The 16,057-nt window shown below is 38.9% G+C and overlaps 1 protein-coding gene across 1 annotated transcript in view; it reads right to left on the bottom strand.

Annotated features, from left to right (window-relative positions):
* LOC127226405 (doublecortin domain-containing protein 1-like) overlaps positions 1-16,057 on the bottom strand; it is a gene marked incomplete at its 3' end in the record, with an annotated part of 193,071 nt that overhangs the window by 13,369 nt on the left and 163,645 nt on the right. The window contains exons 11-13 of the mRNA XM_051190417.1: positions 15,455-15,583; positions 12,543-12,661; positions 1,951-2,011 (exon numbers count right to left, since the gene is read on the bottom strand). Coding sequence (XP_051046374.1) covers positions 1,951-2,011; positions 12,543-12,661; positions 15,455-15,583 — 309 coding nt within the window. The remainder of the gene's footprint in view (positions 1-1,950; positions 2,012-12,542; positions 12,662-15,454; positions 15,584-16,057) is intronic.

The following is a 16,057-nucleotide window of genomic DNA, read 5'->3' on the forward strand; positions in this document are numbered from 1 at the left end:
CAGCTGCAAATAATTACCAAATTATCCTCCATTTATCTTTAAATATATGGAAATAACTTGGATATGACTAAATGTGGAGCTAGTCGAATTTTTCAAATGTTTCAAAGCCTGAAATGATTCAGTAATAGTTTTTCCTCTGTGAATTTATAGTAATCATAGAAAAATCAGTGATTGTATTTGTGAATAAAGTTTAGAATCCAAACCTACTTAAAACTAACTTGTGTTTTAAGTAGGAAAGCATATATCATCTGCTTGCAGGGATACAAACATGCTAAGGACAGAAGCTGCACACCGGACAGGGGCGGGGAGGTGTTTGAATAGTATTAGAAGAACTTTTGTCACAGGGACAACATTGGGAAACAGCCTGGGGGAAGAATAAGAATTTATTTAGGCTCATGGTTTCAGTGCATGGGGTTCCATGATGCTGAGCCTGTGGTGAGTCAGGCCATCATGGCTGAAGGGTTAATAGAGCCCTTCAGGCTCTCACTTTGTGATAGCCAGAGAGGAGTGAGAGCATGATGAGGGAGAGGCCAGGACCATGCATATCTTGCAAGAGAAAAATGACATACCCAACCCTGGACCCCACCTGTCACATTTCTACCACTTCCTATTGGTTGGTTCAATTTTATTCATCAGTGAATTAATCAGTTCATATGGCTAGAGCCTGAATGCTCTAACCACTTCTCAGTGGTCCATGGACTCAGGTTCAAGTCTTTGGTACGTGCACCTTTGGGAGATACTTCGCATACAAATCACAGGCAGATGTATTGGGGAGAAAAGATGAAGGTGGACCTGAAACGGTTCTGTTCCACATCTGTCAGTATAGGAAGTGGGACCTACTAAGAGATAATTTTAAAAGTACTAAGCATCCTTAGCAATCAGGGAAACACTAAATAATGTTAAGGGTGTTTTTAAAAACCATGTGGAAACCTATAAGCATCCTAAAATAATATATATGTGTATATTACATATATACATATACACATATTCATATATATATGTTTTTCAAGACAGGGTTTCTTTGTGGCTTCAGAGGCTGTTGTGGAACTTGTAGACCCTGCTGGTCTCAAACTCACAGAGATCCGCCTACCTCTGCCTTCTGAGTGCTGGAATTAAAGTTGTGTGTGCCACCACCGCCGGGCTATAATGTATAATGTATAATGTATAATTTTGTTTTTAATTCTCTCTCTCTCTCTCTCTCTCTCTCTCTCTCTTTCTCTCCTGCTCTTTCTCTTTCTCTTGTGTCTGTGTCTGTGTCTGCGTGTGTGTACATGAGTGCTAATGCTCTTGAATTGTAGAGGCTTTGTGTCTACCTGGAGCTGGAGTTAAAGGTGTCTTTCATAAGGGTTCTGGGGATTGAATCTGGGTCCTCTGCAAGAGTGGCACATGCTCTTAAATGTTAAGCCATATTTCCAGCCCCAAATAGTATTTTTGAAAGTAGTTTACCTGGAATTCCCCCACATGGGGGGGGGGCAATGCTCCCAGAAACCTTGGACTGTCAAACAGCCCAGTCACAGCTGTAGGGTGTTTCTCCCTCCAATTTGTTGGCCAGGGGTTGCCAGAGACCCTCAAACAACATAGGCTCTCACAATTGCACTTGGTTCCCCAACAGAACTTGAGGGTAAAACTCTAATACTATAGACAACACCACATCTATTAGTCCAAAAACCAAGCAGGTCTTGAACTAATCTTATTTTAAAGTGTAAAGAAACAAACTCCCAAGTATGGAGTCAATGAGTTGTGAAACATATTTTTACTTTGAAAAAAAAAATGCTTTCTTTTTTTAATTAAATAAAAATTCCAGGGCAACGATTGAGTTAAATTATGCTAAAATGCAGGAAAAAATATCATTTGTGCAGATACAGAATCTCTTTCTAAAACAGTTTATTTTGCATGCATCTGTGAACAAATTTTCTTAGGAATAAAAGGTGTGTCCTATCCAGTCCTTACCTTAGAATAAATGCAGCCATCTGTTCCAAATATCCACTTCTGGGACTCATCTCCTTCATCTCTGCAAATGAAAATAGAATTTATAGACTGTTGCTTTTGCTCTACACAGAAACACTTCAGGGTTATAAATGAAATGGTCACGTTTTCATATGATCTGGCAAGAGAACTGCATCATTCTACTGCTGTAGCACTGCAGTACCCAAAGCACTGTGCGTGTGTGTGTGTGTGTGTGTGTGTGTGTGTGTGTTTGCAATATATGTATTTATAACAACAACACTGACAATAGAGTTTTAGAGATGAAATATAGTCAGCAAAGAATTGTAGAGGCCAACACTGTGACTCACGTCTATAATTCCTGGGGCAGGATTATTGGTTGCAAAAGAACTCAATAAAAAGAAGATATATATATATATATATACATATATATATATATGTATGTATATATATATATTAGAGAGAGAGAGAAGAAAGAAGGGAGGGAGGGAAGGAGGGAGGAAGAAAGGAGGAAGGAGGAAGGAAAGAAATGAAGAAAGAAAAAAGGAAAGAAGAAAGAAAGAAAGGGAGGAGGAAGGAAAGAAATAGAGAAAAAATTAAGGAATGAAGAAAGAAAAAGGATAGAGAAAGGAAGGAAGGAAGAAAAGAAGGGAGGAAGGAAGGAAGGGAGGAAGGAAGGAAGACAGGAAGGAAGGTGAGAGGTGAGATGCCCTGCTAGCTGGAGGTTGCAGTCTATCACAACCTGGCAGCTCTCTCTGAGCTCAGCAACATGGACAACTCCCTGCCCTTGGAGGAAGGCACCCTGTCCTCTACCTGACTTTATTTGGAGACTGTCTCTAGGGCCAGATGCCTGACTTATCTCTAGTATGACCCTGGACACAGTTCCCTCCAGATGCTTTTCCCCTGCTGCCCAGGTGATAGATATTGTGCTAGAAACATGTCTATAGGACCATGCTTCCACAGATGATAACTAAGGCTTATACTAGGAGCTTTATGATAGGAGTGTGCTGTTTACTGCAAATTAGGTGATTCCCCAGCAATCATTCCCAACCTTGTAATATTTCCTATATTCTGGAAAAAAATTGAGCTGATTCACTGAAGTTATCTCCCAGACAGCTTCCTCTGTCATGCTCACAGGCCTTACAAAGCTCTCTGCTCTCTGTCCTTGCTTCTGCCCCTTGTCCTAATGGACTTGTGGCCAACAGGCAGATAAGAAAAGGGGGACCCTTACAGAAAGGAGGGAGGGAGGGCAGGAGGAGAAAAGCAGGGGAGGAACAGGAGGAGGGAAGAAGGAGGAGAATCAAAAAATGTAGGAATTTCTACACCTCCCCACAAAATGGTCCTTCCTGTGAGGAGAGCAGCTTAACTGCTTGAGGATGAAGATATTGGTGTAGAAAGCAGTATCATGAAAAGAACAGGAACCTCAGGCAGCTCTTCTGAGATGGTTGCAGAATTTTGTTAAGGCACATCATATATTCTGAACTAAATCTGAACGAGAAAAAACCTGAAGTGTAATGAAGCTAATCGTGCCTAATTAACTAATCATGTATTCATTAATATCAGGAAACTTTACAACGGTACGACAAAATGAATTCAATTAAGTGTTAACGGGATGTTAAACAGGACTTTTCCTACTGCCTCTGAGTTTTGACAGAACCATCAAAGGTTGAGAATATGAGGCATCAGGAATTTTACTGTGTTCTTAAGTTCATTCTCAAGCGGAATCAGTTTAGTGCACGAGTCCTCCACACACCCGGCAGAGAGCAGAAGGCTAGACAGCAATGAGTGCTTGTTAGCAATGTGTATTTCCAGGCCCTGTTCTCAGAGGTTTGATGCTGAAGGTCCTGAATCTGGATTCCAGAAAGCTGCATTCACATGGATTTTATGCCATTCTAATGAAAAGAATTCAGGAAAATCTAGACAAATGTGGTCTCTGGATAAGACTTTGGAAACACTGAGCTGGGATGATGCCAGAAGTGAGGAAGGAAGGTACATTATTTATAATTGTGAACTAATAAGAAATACATTGCTGCTGCTTCATGTCTTGGATCAGAATTCCTTAAATGTCTTAGAACCTCCTGGGTGTTAGAGCAGCTTTGTTTCTAATGGTTCAGGTCTCACTGGGTTTCCAGGATGACAGTTGATCACCAGCTTAAAAAGACTGAGTCATGATGGAAGCTTAGAATTTTCTCTTCACCCCCAACTTCTGGGAAGAGAAGGAAAATACTGGAAATTATGTTACCAACCAATCATGCCTCCATTCAAAACTACACTTTTGGGGGTAGGGAGTTGGGTTGTGAACATGGGTCCAGAGATTGATGTGCAGGGTCCACAAAGTAGGAGCTCCTGGACCCAGGACCCTTCCAGCCTTTGCTCTGTGTACCTCTGAGAACCTGTGCATTTGTGTTTCCTTTACACAACGCGCAAATGTCTTTAAGTGTTTCCATAAGTCCTGGAAGCCAATTCCACTGTTACTGGATCTGTACTCCTCACCTCTGAAGTTGGTACTGAGGTCTTACCCTGTAGAAGCCAACACAAACTACCACAACTCCAGGTCAGTGTGCAAAATGAACTGCATGACTGGCCGGCCAGCTGACATCTGTGGAAAACCATGTAAAAAGAATCCCCACACATGAGAAGGGACAGCTACACAGTAAAGAAATCGTTTGCTTTCCTATATCATAAAGGGAGATCAGAGGTGGTAACCACAGCTACAGAGTGATGGTCAGAGAGGCTGATCCAAGGTTTGTTCCAGAAAACTGGGCTGAATATAAGGAACGTGACACTATTAAAGAGAATGATTTATTTCCCTTTCTTAGTTACTGAGGTGCTGGGGACTGAGCTGGGATCTTCATTCATGCCAGACAAGTGTTCTGCCAGACTAAGCTGCATCCCAGCCTTATAAAATGAAATTAAAAGGATAAGAGGGAGCACAGGTATGAGATAACATAAAGCATTTTAACACATAGATTAAAAAAAATTGTTAGTGAAGTAATTTTCAAGGTGAATTCTCCCTGAACAAGAATTCCAGTTTCAAGCATTAAGCCAACTTAACTATTGCTCAGCTTAGCCTCCAGTAGGTGATGGAGGCTGGGGGCACTGTTGTTCTAGAGTTCCTTGTAGAATAATTCATAGAGGTTAGTAAAGCAAACAAGAAGGTGTCTTACTTGAGGTTTATTTATTAGGGCCGAAATTAAAATTACCACTTTGACAATAATAGTACATCCTAAAGACAGCACACAGAGGGAAAATGTGGCGAGGACTGGGAAGCTACCTTACTCTCATCTTCCTTCATAGACAATAAAATGAGATGCAGAAAGTTAAAGTGGGCTGGCAGAATGACAGCAATAGGAAGTGTGCAATAGTCCTAGACTTCAGGGCCTGACCTTCAGCACAGAGCTGGCTCAGATCAATTAGAAGCCTGTAACACTAGTCATTTTCACATCACTTGAAGCTCAGTAATAATATTCACATTGCAGCATCATTGCTTATAATTTGGATATAATCTCAGTGACCTAACACACATCAATGCATGTATAATATTTTAATACAATTATGTTAAAATGCTCACCAAATAGTTTCATGCTGGAAGTTTTTCTCCAATACTGACAATGCTCATATTTTAATAACTAAATACAAAAATCAATGTTGTTGGTTAAAGGTTATCAATTCAGAAGTTAGAATTTTTTTCTTTTAAACTTTATTTCTTTAAAAAAAATTGCAAATAAGAAAATCACTCGCAGAAACTAACAAGACTACACAATTGTACAATTCACTGAGTGTCTATACTGTTAAAGTAACCATTTTATTTTTTTTTATTTTTAGTCTTTCTTGTGATATTTTGGTCTTTTGAGACAAGATTGCTGTATCAAGCTGGCCTGGAACTCAGAGACTGGCCTGCCTCTGCCTCCCAAGTGATAGGATTAAAGGTGTGGGCCACCACTTCATGACTAGACTAACAATTTTAAAAAGATATATAGGTACACACATTTAATATATATGTGTTTTAAATAAGATTATAAAATAATATAATCCTCCCTACAGCTTTTCTCAAACATCGTTGTACTCTTTATCTCTCGGTCCTCCTTCCTCTGTATTACCCATCCCCCTTTTCCCAATTAGAGCTATAGACTATCAATGGCTGCTGAGAGAGGGAGAATCATTTTTCTCCAGGGATGAGTCCCCTGGGAGGTTATCCAACCTCAAGTGTACATATGAGCAACCCTAAAGAGAGTCTGTAGGTTGTATGTATGTATACAGCTATACTCTTCGGCTGTGTTCACAGATGTCCTTAAGCCAGTGTATGTTACCCTGTCTTGGTAATACTGGCCATTCATCACTGCAAATCCAGCAAGTCTTAAGTAATTTTTTAAAAAAGTAGATGCATGCATATAGCTACAACTGAAACAGTAAGGCCAAAGTAAGGAAAACAATAAAGATGGTATCATATTGGATAGTGTCCTATGAGAGTCTGAAGTCATCTTTATAGATTCTTTAAAACTGTAAGTAGAGATTGTAGCCTGTTTATTCTAAGAAGAACACAGACCAAAGTACACAACAGACTTTCAACTTTCCCACTAATCCTTTGACTCTGTGAACAAGGGCCATGAATTCAAAAGCTTTTAAGACCCAGACAGGCACTAGAAATGTATGGAACAGGCTGAAGCTAGTGTGAAGACACCACTTGAAGAAATGGCTGAGAATACAGAAAACTGAAGTATCGATGTGTAATTGGGATGGCTCAGCTCAAGTCTGGTTGGTGTAATGAACAAATGTAAGCCTGATGTTACTGATGTTTTCAAGAAAACCTAGAAAGATATTTTAACATGAAAACATCTTTCCCATATATCCTAAAAATGAAGTAGCCTCAATTTTTAGTGGGAATCTGAAAAGCATTTTTGGATCCATCAATCTGTAAGGTGTTCCAAATGTCTTTTGGAATTAAGCATCTTTTCATGACTTTAAGGTTGTATAGGTTCCGTGGTAATGACGTTGATTTGCCTTTCATCCACTGGTGGTCAGATACACAGAACAGAAGAAGTATATTAAAAGAAAACAATAAGTGCAGGCCTGCTATTGTGAATATGAATCAGATGACTGACAGCAAATGAGACATAGCGGCACTAATGAGGCATGATATGTTTACAATATTCTTTGTGAGTTGTCAGGCTGCCACTCTAAATGCTAGCTCCATTATTTTTAGCTTACAAAGGGCTACATCTTGATTTCTAGCCTTTGTTGAAATCATACTAAACTACATAGCAGCAGAAGAAAAAAATTTATCTCTGGAGGTGATCGTCATTTGATATTTATTGTTATTCTTGATTTCTAGCCTTTGTTGAAATCATACTAAACTACATAGCAGCAGAAGAAAAAAATTTATCTCTGGAGGTGATCGTCATTTGATATTTATTGTTATTCATAATGAAGTGCGAGTTGTGAGTACCTCAAAATATAAAGTCATATAAGTGCAATAGGTGTTTGGGCTAAGATATCTTTGAAAGTATTTGTACCCAGAAATAACATCTTGGGCCTACTGATATTCTTTTTAAAAATTAAAAACACCTTGGAGTTTCCCAAATGTTCTGCTATTCTGACTCTACCCTCACCTAACTTCCAGGTTGAATCAACATGACAAGTGAGACTATCTTTGTGCAGAAGAATCTACCTTCCTCCCAACTACTCGGCTCTCATCCCACTTTCCCTCCCCCTTGCTTTTCATTCTCTACTAGATGATAAAAATGGCCTGTTGTAAATAGACATTTTGCTAGTTAAACTTGTGCATTTCACTTCAGTGACAGGATCTCACTGAACCAGTGGTTCTTAACCTATGGGTAGTGTTCCCTTTAGGAGTCAAATGACCTTTTCACGGGGGTGGTATATCAGATATCCTGCATATCAGATGTTTACATCATGGTTCTCAACAGTAGCAGAATTACAGTTATGAAATAGCACAGAAGTAATTTTATGGGGGCCACCACAACATGAGGAACTGTGTTTAAGGCCAGCCTGACCTCAAACTCACTCTGTTCTGGAGTATGACTTTGAATTTCTGATCCTTCTGCCTCCACCTCTCTGTATCCAACAACCCCCATAGCATCTCCAAACTTGCTGCATGTTTCTCTGTCCCTGCTTTCAGGACATTGAGCTTTACCACCACTGTCTCACTATCCTGACCACAGTAGGTAGGTGATTTGGATAGGCTCAGATAAGTCCTCTGGACAGAGGATGCTCTGCTGACAGCATCCACTGTGGCCAAGGAGAACCCTGGGCATTGTAAGCAAGACCAGCAAACAGGACACTCCACACACCTGCTGTTTGGACTGAGGATGCTAGTCAGATCTCTCTGCCTGTCTCTCTCCTCTCTCCTTCTCATGTCTCTCTTTTTTCTTTCTCTTCTCTTTCTCCCTCTCTCTCCAACATAACAATAACTCAATTATCTCTACTCATTTTCAATTTTTGTTTATTTTTTTTAGTTTGTATTTTAGTCTTTTCAATAAGATTTATTTGGAACTTCAAGTGGCTTTATTTATTCTACTTATCATATAACATGTTGGGTGTACAATTGACAGGCATTTATTTAAAGAATAAAACATGAGACTTTGAAATATGTATACATTTTAAAAGCATCATCTCAATCATAATAACAAACATTTCTATAGCTCTCAACACCCTCCCCAGAAATCACTCCTAAAGCTTTCTGGTGCATCTCTGAAACTTTTTATTACTGTTATTTTTATTATATTTTGCTCATGCACCATGTGAGTGCAGTGCTCACAGAGGATGGAAGAGAGCATCAGATCCCCTAGAACTGAAGTTACAGACAATTGTGAATGGCCACATGGGTGAAGGGAACTGAATCCAGGTCTTCTGGGAAAGCAGTCATCTCCTCAGCTCCTGTCAGTCTTTTAAAATCCTACATTCTGACCTCCCCACTTTCTTTATCTCTAGTCAGCTGGTGACCTGCATTCTATTATTCTAAATTCTTGAAAATTTATTTCAATTGCATGTGAATGATGCCAAGTGGTATGGCTCTTTTTTTTTTTTTTTAACTTTCTTTTAGCAAAATCCCTTTGAGATTCTACTCCTAGTATTGCATTACCAATAACTGATTCCCTTTTGTTGGCCGACATCATTGTTTGGAAAGGATAATTTACTTATTTTCCCTGTGTAGGTGGACCTTTAGGTTATTCTAGCTTTACCATCTTTTGTAGTAAAGCTGTTGCGAACATCCGTGTGCAAGTCCTAGTAGGGACACATACTTTCGTTTTCTTTGGATAAATTCCTCAAGTAGGATAGCAAAGCCATGGAGTAGAAAAGTGTCTGCATTCTGTAAGAGTTGAAAGTAGCTCTCAATTTGACCAAACTGTTTTTAATTTCCATCAGCTAAGAGTGACAAGAGCTCTACTTGCCAATATTTTAACTCAGTCTTCTAAATATGACATGCTACTAGAGTCAAAATAGCCCTTCATTGTGGGCCAACATTTATATTTTATTTTCATTAAGTTTCTCCTTTTGAGTTCTTTTTTTTTTTCTTTCAATTTGTGCTGAGGATCAAATGTATACACTCTACCACTGAACAAAATGCTGGCCCTTCTACTATTGATTTCTAATTTAACTCTATATGGTCAAAGAATACATCTTATCTTATTTTAAACCTGTTGGAGTTGTTGAGATTTGTCTTATTGGTAGAATGAAGACTATTCTCATTACTATGCAGTTCCCTTAAAGAGAAACACCACTCACTTTGGATGCAGACATAGAGAAATCAATATCCTCTAAGTGGGAAACTCTCCCTCCTGGATAATTTTCATGCTGCTGAAAGTTGCTATGCAGGCAGCTGGGAGAGAAAAGACATCAACAGTCTTACCTAATGTTGAATCTTAAATGCTACAAATATAACCTACCAGGAAAGACGTACCCACTGGTGTACCAATGGCAAGACTATATGGGTAACCAACCACTCTTGATTGAATGCAAGGTCTGCTCCATTACAGGGAATTCATGGCTTGTGCTGTAAACATGCTCAAAATCCCTGGCTAAGTCAAGTCATAGGCCCAAGGGAAAACCCTTTAATGTTGCTTTGCTAAGACATCATGTTGTCAAACTGCTTTCTAAATATTTGTACTTTTACCGATATGTTTGTGCAGTTCTCCACCTTGGGGAGAGATGTCTCTTCTTCTAATGGGAAGTGGTTAATGCAGAGATTCATAAATGTTCAAAGTGCTAAGAATAAGTAGCTGTGCACATTCAGCCACAGATGGGACATCTATATAAACATCTATCCACTAGCGCTCAAGGAATATGGTAGAAGGGGTGACAGAAAGAACTTAAAAGCCAGATGACAGAAAAGAGTACAATGAAAGGATGTCCTCTGGATATAGCATGGCTGTTAATACACATGAACCCACAGCATCTTTGATTACCTGCATAAGACCTGCACAAGACCAATCTGGTTACAAATCCCAGCGTGTAGACTCTACCCCTACTTGAAGAGATGTTGACAGTCGATGATTGTCAGTGATTACATTAGAGTCACTCTTCTTTGAGGGGTGGCCACTTTTAGGTTGCCCATGTCTTAGTCAACCCACAGTCATGTACATATATACAGCACTAACTGGGTTCAATGGGTTATTAAAAAATTAGGACAAGCTAGAAGGGAAATATAGTGCGGAAGAGGACCAAGTGGAATTTGAGGGAAGGAATGGGGGAAAGGTATACAACTATGGATTTTCAAAGAATAAGAAAAGAATATCTTAGCCAGGTGGTAGTGGTGCATGCCTTTGATCCCAGCACTTGGGGGGCAGAGGCAGGTGGATCTCTGTGAGTTTGAGACCAGCCTGGACCTCAAGAGTTAGTTCCAGGACAGCCTCCAAAGGCACAGAGAAACTCTGTCTCAAAACAAACAAACAAACAAAGGAATCTCTTTAAGAGGCTATAGAGTTGGCTCTGTCAGTAAAGTGACTCCAATGCAACCATGAGGATTCAAGTTTGATCACTAGGCCCCACATATAAAGTCAAGCACCATAAGTGCACTTGTACTCCCAGCACTGGGGGGGGGTGCAGAGATGGCATTTAAATACACAAATCAAGCCTAGTTACAGTAATAGGGATATGTGTAAAAGCTAAGTGAGAAAAGTTATTTGCCTAATAAGACACAATTACAGAAATTTCATGATAAAAGTGTATTTTCAAAAACATTTATGTCTCTTTTTCCTGCATGCCTTTTCCCCTCCTCAACCTCTAAGGTGTTCTGTTACTATACTAGACACTCGCTGTCAAGTTTTCTATTTGACTTTCTCCTATTACATAGAGTAGTGTCGTGACTAAGAGTCTGTTTTGGGGTAAGAGACTGTCTGGTCGAGTTTGTTTTTTGTTCAGCTACCTATTAGGTATGACCCTGAACAAGTGATTGGTTCCTCAACTTCAGTACAGATAATCATGATAATTAGCTAACCCAACTGACATGAGGTTTAATGTAACAAGGCAACTTTGAGATTTTAGAATGGTACTTGGTGCAGAAGTGTGTGGTTGTTGTGAGAGTGAGTTGTCCAGCCAGGGTTTACACCTAGAAACTTGACTATAGACTGTGCTTTTAATCACTGTATGGTATTTATGCCTGCTGAACAAAATGTTCATGATTCATGTTATATTTTCCCTTCTGCAACCACATCTGGGCCAACCTCCCTGATGCCTAAATATCATTATTGTAGCTTCATCTCTATGCATGTCCTTATTGAGTCAAACTATCTAAATCATGGCTCTCAATGTACTAAAAAAATTACAACAAGGCTTGTTCTTGTTGATATTAAATTAAATCAAAGGTGATGAGTGCTGCGAAAACAGAGCATACTTTTAATCGCAGCACTCAGGAGGCACAGGCAGAAGAGCTCCGTGAATTTGAGGCCAACCTGATCTACATAGTGAGTTCTGGGACAGCCAGGACTAGATGATAGAGAGCTTTTGTCTTAAAAGAAAGAAGGGTAGAAAAGAAGGACAGAGAGAGGAAGGGTGGGAGGAAGAAATGAAGGAATGAAGGAACAAAAAAATGAAGCATCTTGGAAAAAATTCTTCTAGGTGATTAGATGTAAATCAACTTCCTCAGTGTTTTTTTTTTTTTAAATCCAAAAATATTTACTTGTATTCTTAAGACATTTCTAACCATATCTTCTGTAAGATAGACAGAGGCTACTTCTGGCCTGTTCCAAGTCAGCCATTGTTTCATCTCATAATTTTACTTTTACAGTGTTCACGTTCAAAAAATGGAGAAAAGATTAAAAGCACAAAGCTAATTTAAGTTTTTTGATTTGCAATATAAATGGAGTAAAACAATGAATCCTAAAGCTAACAGAGTAAAGCTCACAGAGCTAGTTGACTGCATAGATCCTTTTGAAGTCAACATTTCTCTTTTTAGCATACTTCCGAACTAAGTGACATAAATATTCAAGAAGATTCTTCTAGGTTAAAATAGCAATGTTAACATGAAGTGTAAATCCCTCATGATTTTTCTATCCAAGCCATAAAACATCTCAATACGCCTGCTCAGAATCTGCAAAGGCAATGTTTGTTGTTTGAGCCATATCACACATAAGTATTACCTTTTCCGTAGCAGTAATTTGTATGCTTCTAGTGATGTTCCTTGGGTGGTCTCAACTCTGACTGGATGACCAATAGCCAGGCAGCCCTGAGTTATCGCTCTGTTCAGGATCATCCCAGTCTTCCAATGAAAGGGAAGGAAGAAAAAAGTCTAAATAAGTTAAAAGAACCAGAAAATTCAACAATGTGTCACAAATAGTGAGGTCATTATGCCTGGATAAACCTGGATATTAACAGTGGCTCAAAGTGAAATACTACCCACAACTTAGCAGTCAGTGAGTCCTGCTCAGAAGCAGCGAGCCTCTGTCCTACAAGGGTGGCATTTTACAGTTGAGCGCAAAATAAAACAGACCTCGCTATCTTCATTTGTCCTTCTTTTCTGTGCATATTTCACAGTGTAGTGGCTTGGGGTCCATCACGTGTCACTTGCTAGAGTTATAACTACAGAGCTTACTTGAAATCTGTATGCACAGACAAACACGTGCAGTGAACTGAGAGGATTGGAACAAATCCTCAACCTTCATATCAATTTAAAGTTTTACTCTTGGTCTTAATACCCCAGGTTAAAATTGTACAGTGATGGTGGTCCATGACCTCTTTGTCTTAAAATTGAGCATTCTCTGTTGAGAAAATTGAGAATATTGTGTAAGTGGCTATTCAATAATAATTTTCCTACTTATGGAATTAGCTCATTTTAAATTAATCACAACCACAGAGAGATTTATACATACCTACTGGGGATTTATGGCATCTGAAATTCTGTATTATATCACAGAAGGGATTTATTGTTAAAGGGGCAAGGGAGGAAGTTACTTGTACATTGATTTTTTTTTTTGTTTCCTTTATAGCACATAACTCTTGCTTTTCAGGTTTTTGTTGTGTAAAAGAGAAATACATGGTGACCTAGGAAACATATCTCTAAACAATTTGGATGGTGATAAGTACTTGTAATCCTTGCATGTGTAAATATGTTTGTACGGAAAAGGAAAAAGCTTACAGAGAGGAAGAAAGACTTGCTGAGCATTCTTTATATAAGATGTTATGCCTCAATACCAGATATATTTCTAATTTCTACTGGTGCTGTAACTTTGCAATGAAGGCATGTCTAACTCCATTTTATAGATAAAGAAACTATGTCTCATGGTACCCAAATAACTTTCTCTGGGCCACACAAGGAATTCCAGGAAAACTGCACTCTTTGAGAGAGCATTTCAATTAAGGAAATGTTAAAAAGAACAAATTGCATTATATAGTGTGATTCTAGAAATAAATTACAGAAATGAGACTTAGAAAAGGGCCTTCTGTAGCATTTAATTCATTTCATTTAGGATGAGAAGTTCTAACTCTACATACCATGTGTAATTAGACTGTAGTCACCTAGGTATTCAGTGGTAGCACTAGGAGTAAGACACTCCTAGAATGTTCAAAGATTGATTGGATATAAAGTATGGCCTTATAATATAGAAGAAAAGTTTAATTTATAAAGTCAGACAGACCAGCAATCCTTCCTTTGTTGTTACTAGCCTTTGCTTCTTAAACTGTGTAAATGCTATGGTTTTGTTGTGAAATGTCCCTCAAAGAGCTCATGTGAAAGGCCTGGTCACCACTTGTGGATCCAACCCTGAAGGACAACTGGATCAAAAGTTTCTGATCTAATCTGTGTAGAAATCCATTGGTGGATCCATAGTTTAACGTGACATCGGGAGATACAACCTGGGTGGAGAAGCCATTCCCTGGGAATTGTCTTTGAAGGGTGTATGTTGTCCCTGGTCCCTTCTTGTCTCTCTGTTTCCTGACTGCAACAGGACCAGCAGTTGTCTTTCTTCCATGCCCTTCTACCATGATATTCTGCCTTGTCTTGGGCTATGGGGCCAACTGATCACAGACTGGAACCTGTAAAGTCAGGAACTAACACAAACTTCTCCTTTTCTCTGTGCTTTCTTAGGTTTATTCTAACACTAACAGGAATAAAAAGATAATAGTGAAAACAAGGTAAAAAGAACCAATAATGGTTAATAGAGTCGTAAGTCTGGGTACAGACATTAAGTACATCTCATCCAACACGATTCTACTTTATTATCTGAAATGAGCATTATCTCTTAGTACCTTAGTATCTTATTTTCTATAAGTTTGCGTTCGTCTATCAGAGGATCATAGAATAACCAAGGGTGCTTAAGGATTTTATGTGAGAAATGGTTTCAATGTCCTTCCCAACCACGACAGGAAAGTGTCACCAAACTTAATTGGATGGTTTCACACAGCCCGGAATGTTTAGACAACAATAGAGCATCCTGATGTGAATGATGGCAAAGGAAAATAAAAGGACAAACACAAGATGGGCCATTCTTTTCCAGATAAGGTATATATTTACAAGTTGTTTTTTAATAATAAGAGAGTAGGGGGCAATTATATTTCCTCATATATGTCAGATATAATTATAAATTAATAAAGAAAAATTAAGATTTCCTACATAGGTGTATAAACTATTCACATTTTATACTGAAAATCTTCTCTTAAAACTGTCCTCGATAAGATTGTATGAAAAGTCATAATATGGTGTTAATCTACTAAGCCCAATGATGCTGAGCTGGTAAAAATCAATAATGAAGACTAAGACACCTGCCATGAAAAACGATCAGTCTGTGGGGTTCGTATAAGCTCTGTGCTTGGTTTAAGTAAATTCTGAGATGTAACCTAATCAGAATGCCTAAAACTATACTGAATGCCTATTGGCAATCTACATAAATCTTTTGCATTAGACAATACCAAGAGCAGAAAAGATGTTTTTAATAGTCTGCAATTTAGCATGCGTCCACTTGCACGCTTGTATGCAAGAGGGCCCAGGCTCTGGAGCAGCACAACATGGCAGCAAAGAAGGAGCAATCATGTGGCAAGAGCAGATGTTCCTGGGTACCTTGGTGATCAGCCACATGCTGGCTGCAGGCCAGGAGGACACTGCCTGAATCCCACTGTTCACTTCCCTCCTTGAGAAGCTGTGCTTTCTGATGGAAACAGAGGCATAAAGAACAATGTTGGGATCCACCTGCATCACACAAGGAGAAGGATACCCTTTTAATTCATGAACTTAAAAATGAGCATTCTTCAACACACTTACTCAAAATGAATGAGTCGTGTCCAAACACAGGGTTTTCTGACTGAGAGGCTGCCTTCTAAAACCAGCACTTGGTCAGTACTGATGTGCAAAGACCCTGTCTGTGTAGCATGGGATATTGTAAGATATTTCTCATGCCTTAAAAAGCATATAGTAAAGATTCTCTATCATCAGAGAAAGGGAGAAAGAAAAGTTATTCTCATGTTAAACACTATGCAACAATTAATATGTGTTAGAGTGTGTTAGAGGCATCTGAAATAATAGGCATATTTTTGTTATAAAAATAAAAATGAGGCATCTTGAAAGAGTAACATGCTACAGCTCTTAAAGAGTAGAATGGATCTGATACGGGTAATAAAGAGCAAAATGTTATCAAAACTAAAGCAGTTTCACTCTGTGTGTCTT

Source organism: Phodopus roborovskii, unplaced genomic scaffold (assembly GCF_943737965.1).
Source record: "Phodopus roborovskii unplaced genomic scaffold, PHOROB, whole genome shotgun sequence".
Taxonomy (NCBI): Eukaryota; Metazoa; Chordata; class Mammalia; order Rodentia; family Cricetidae; genus Phodopus; species Phodopus roborovskii.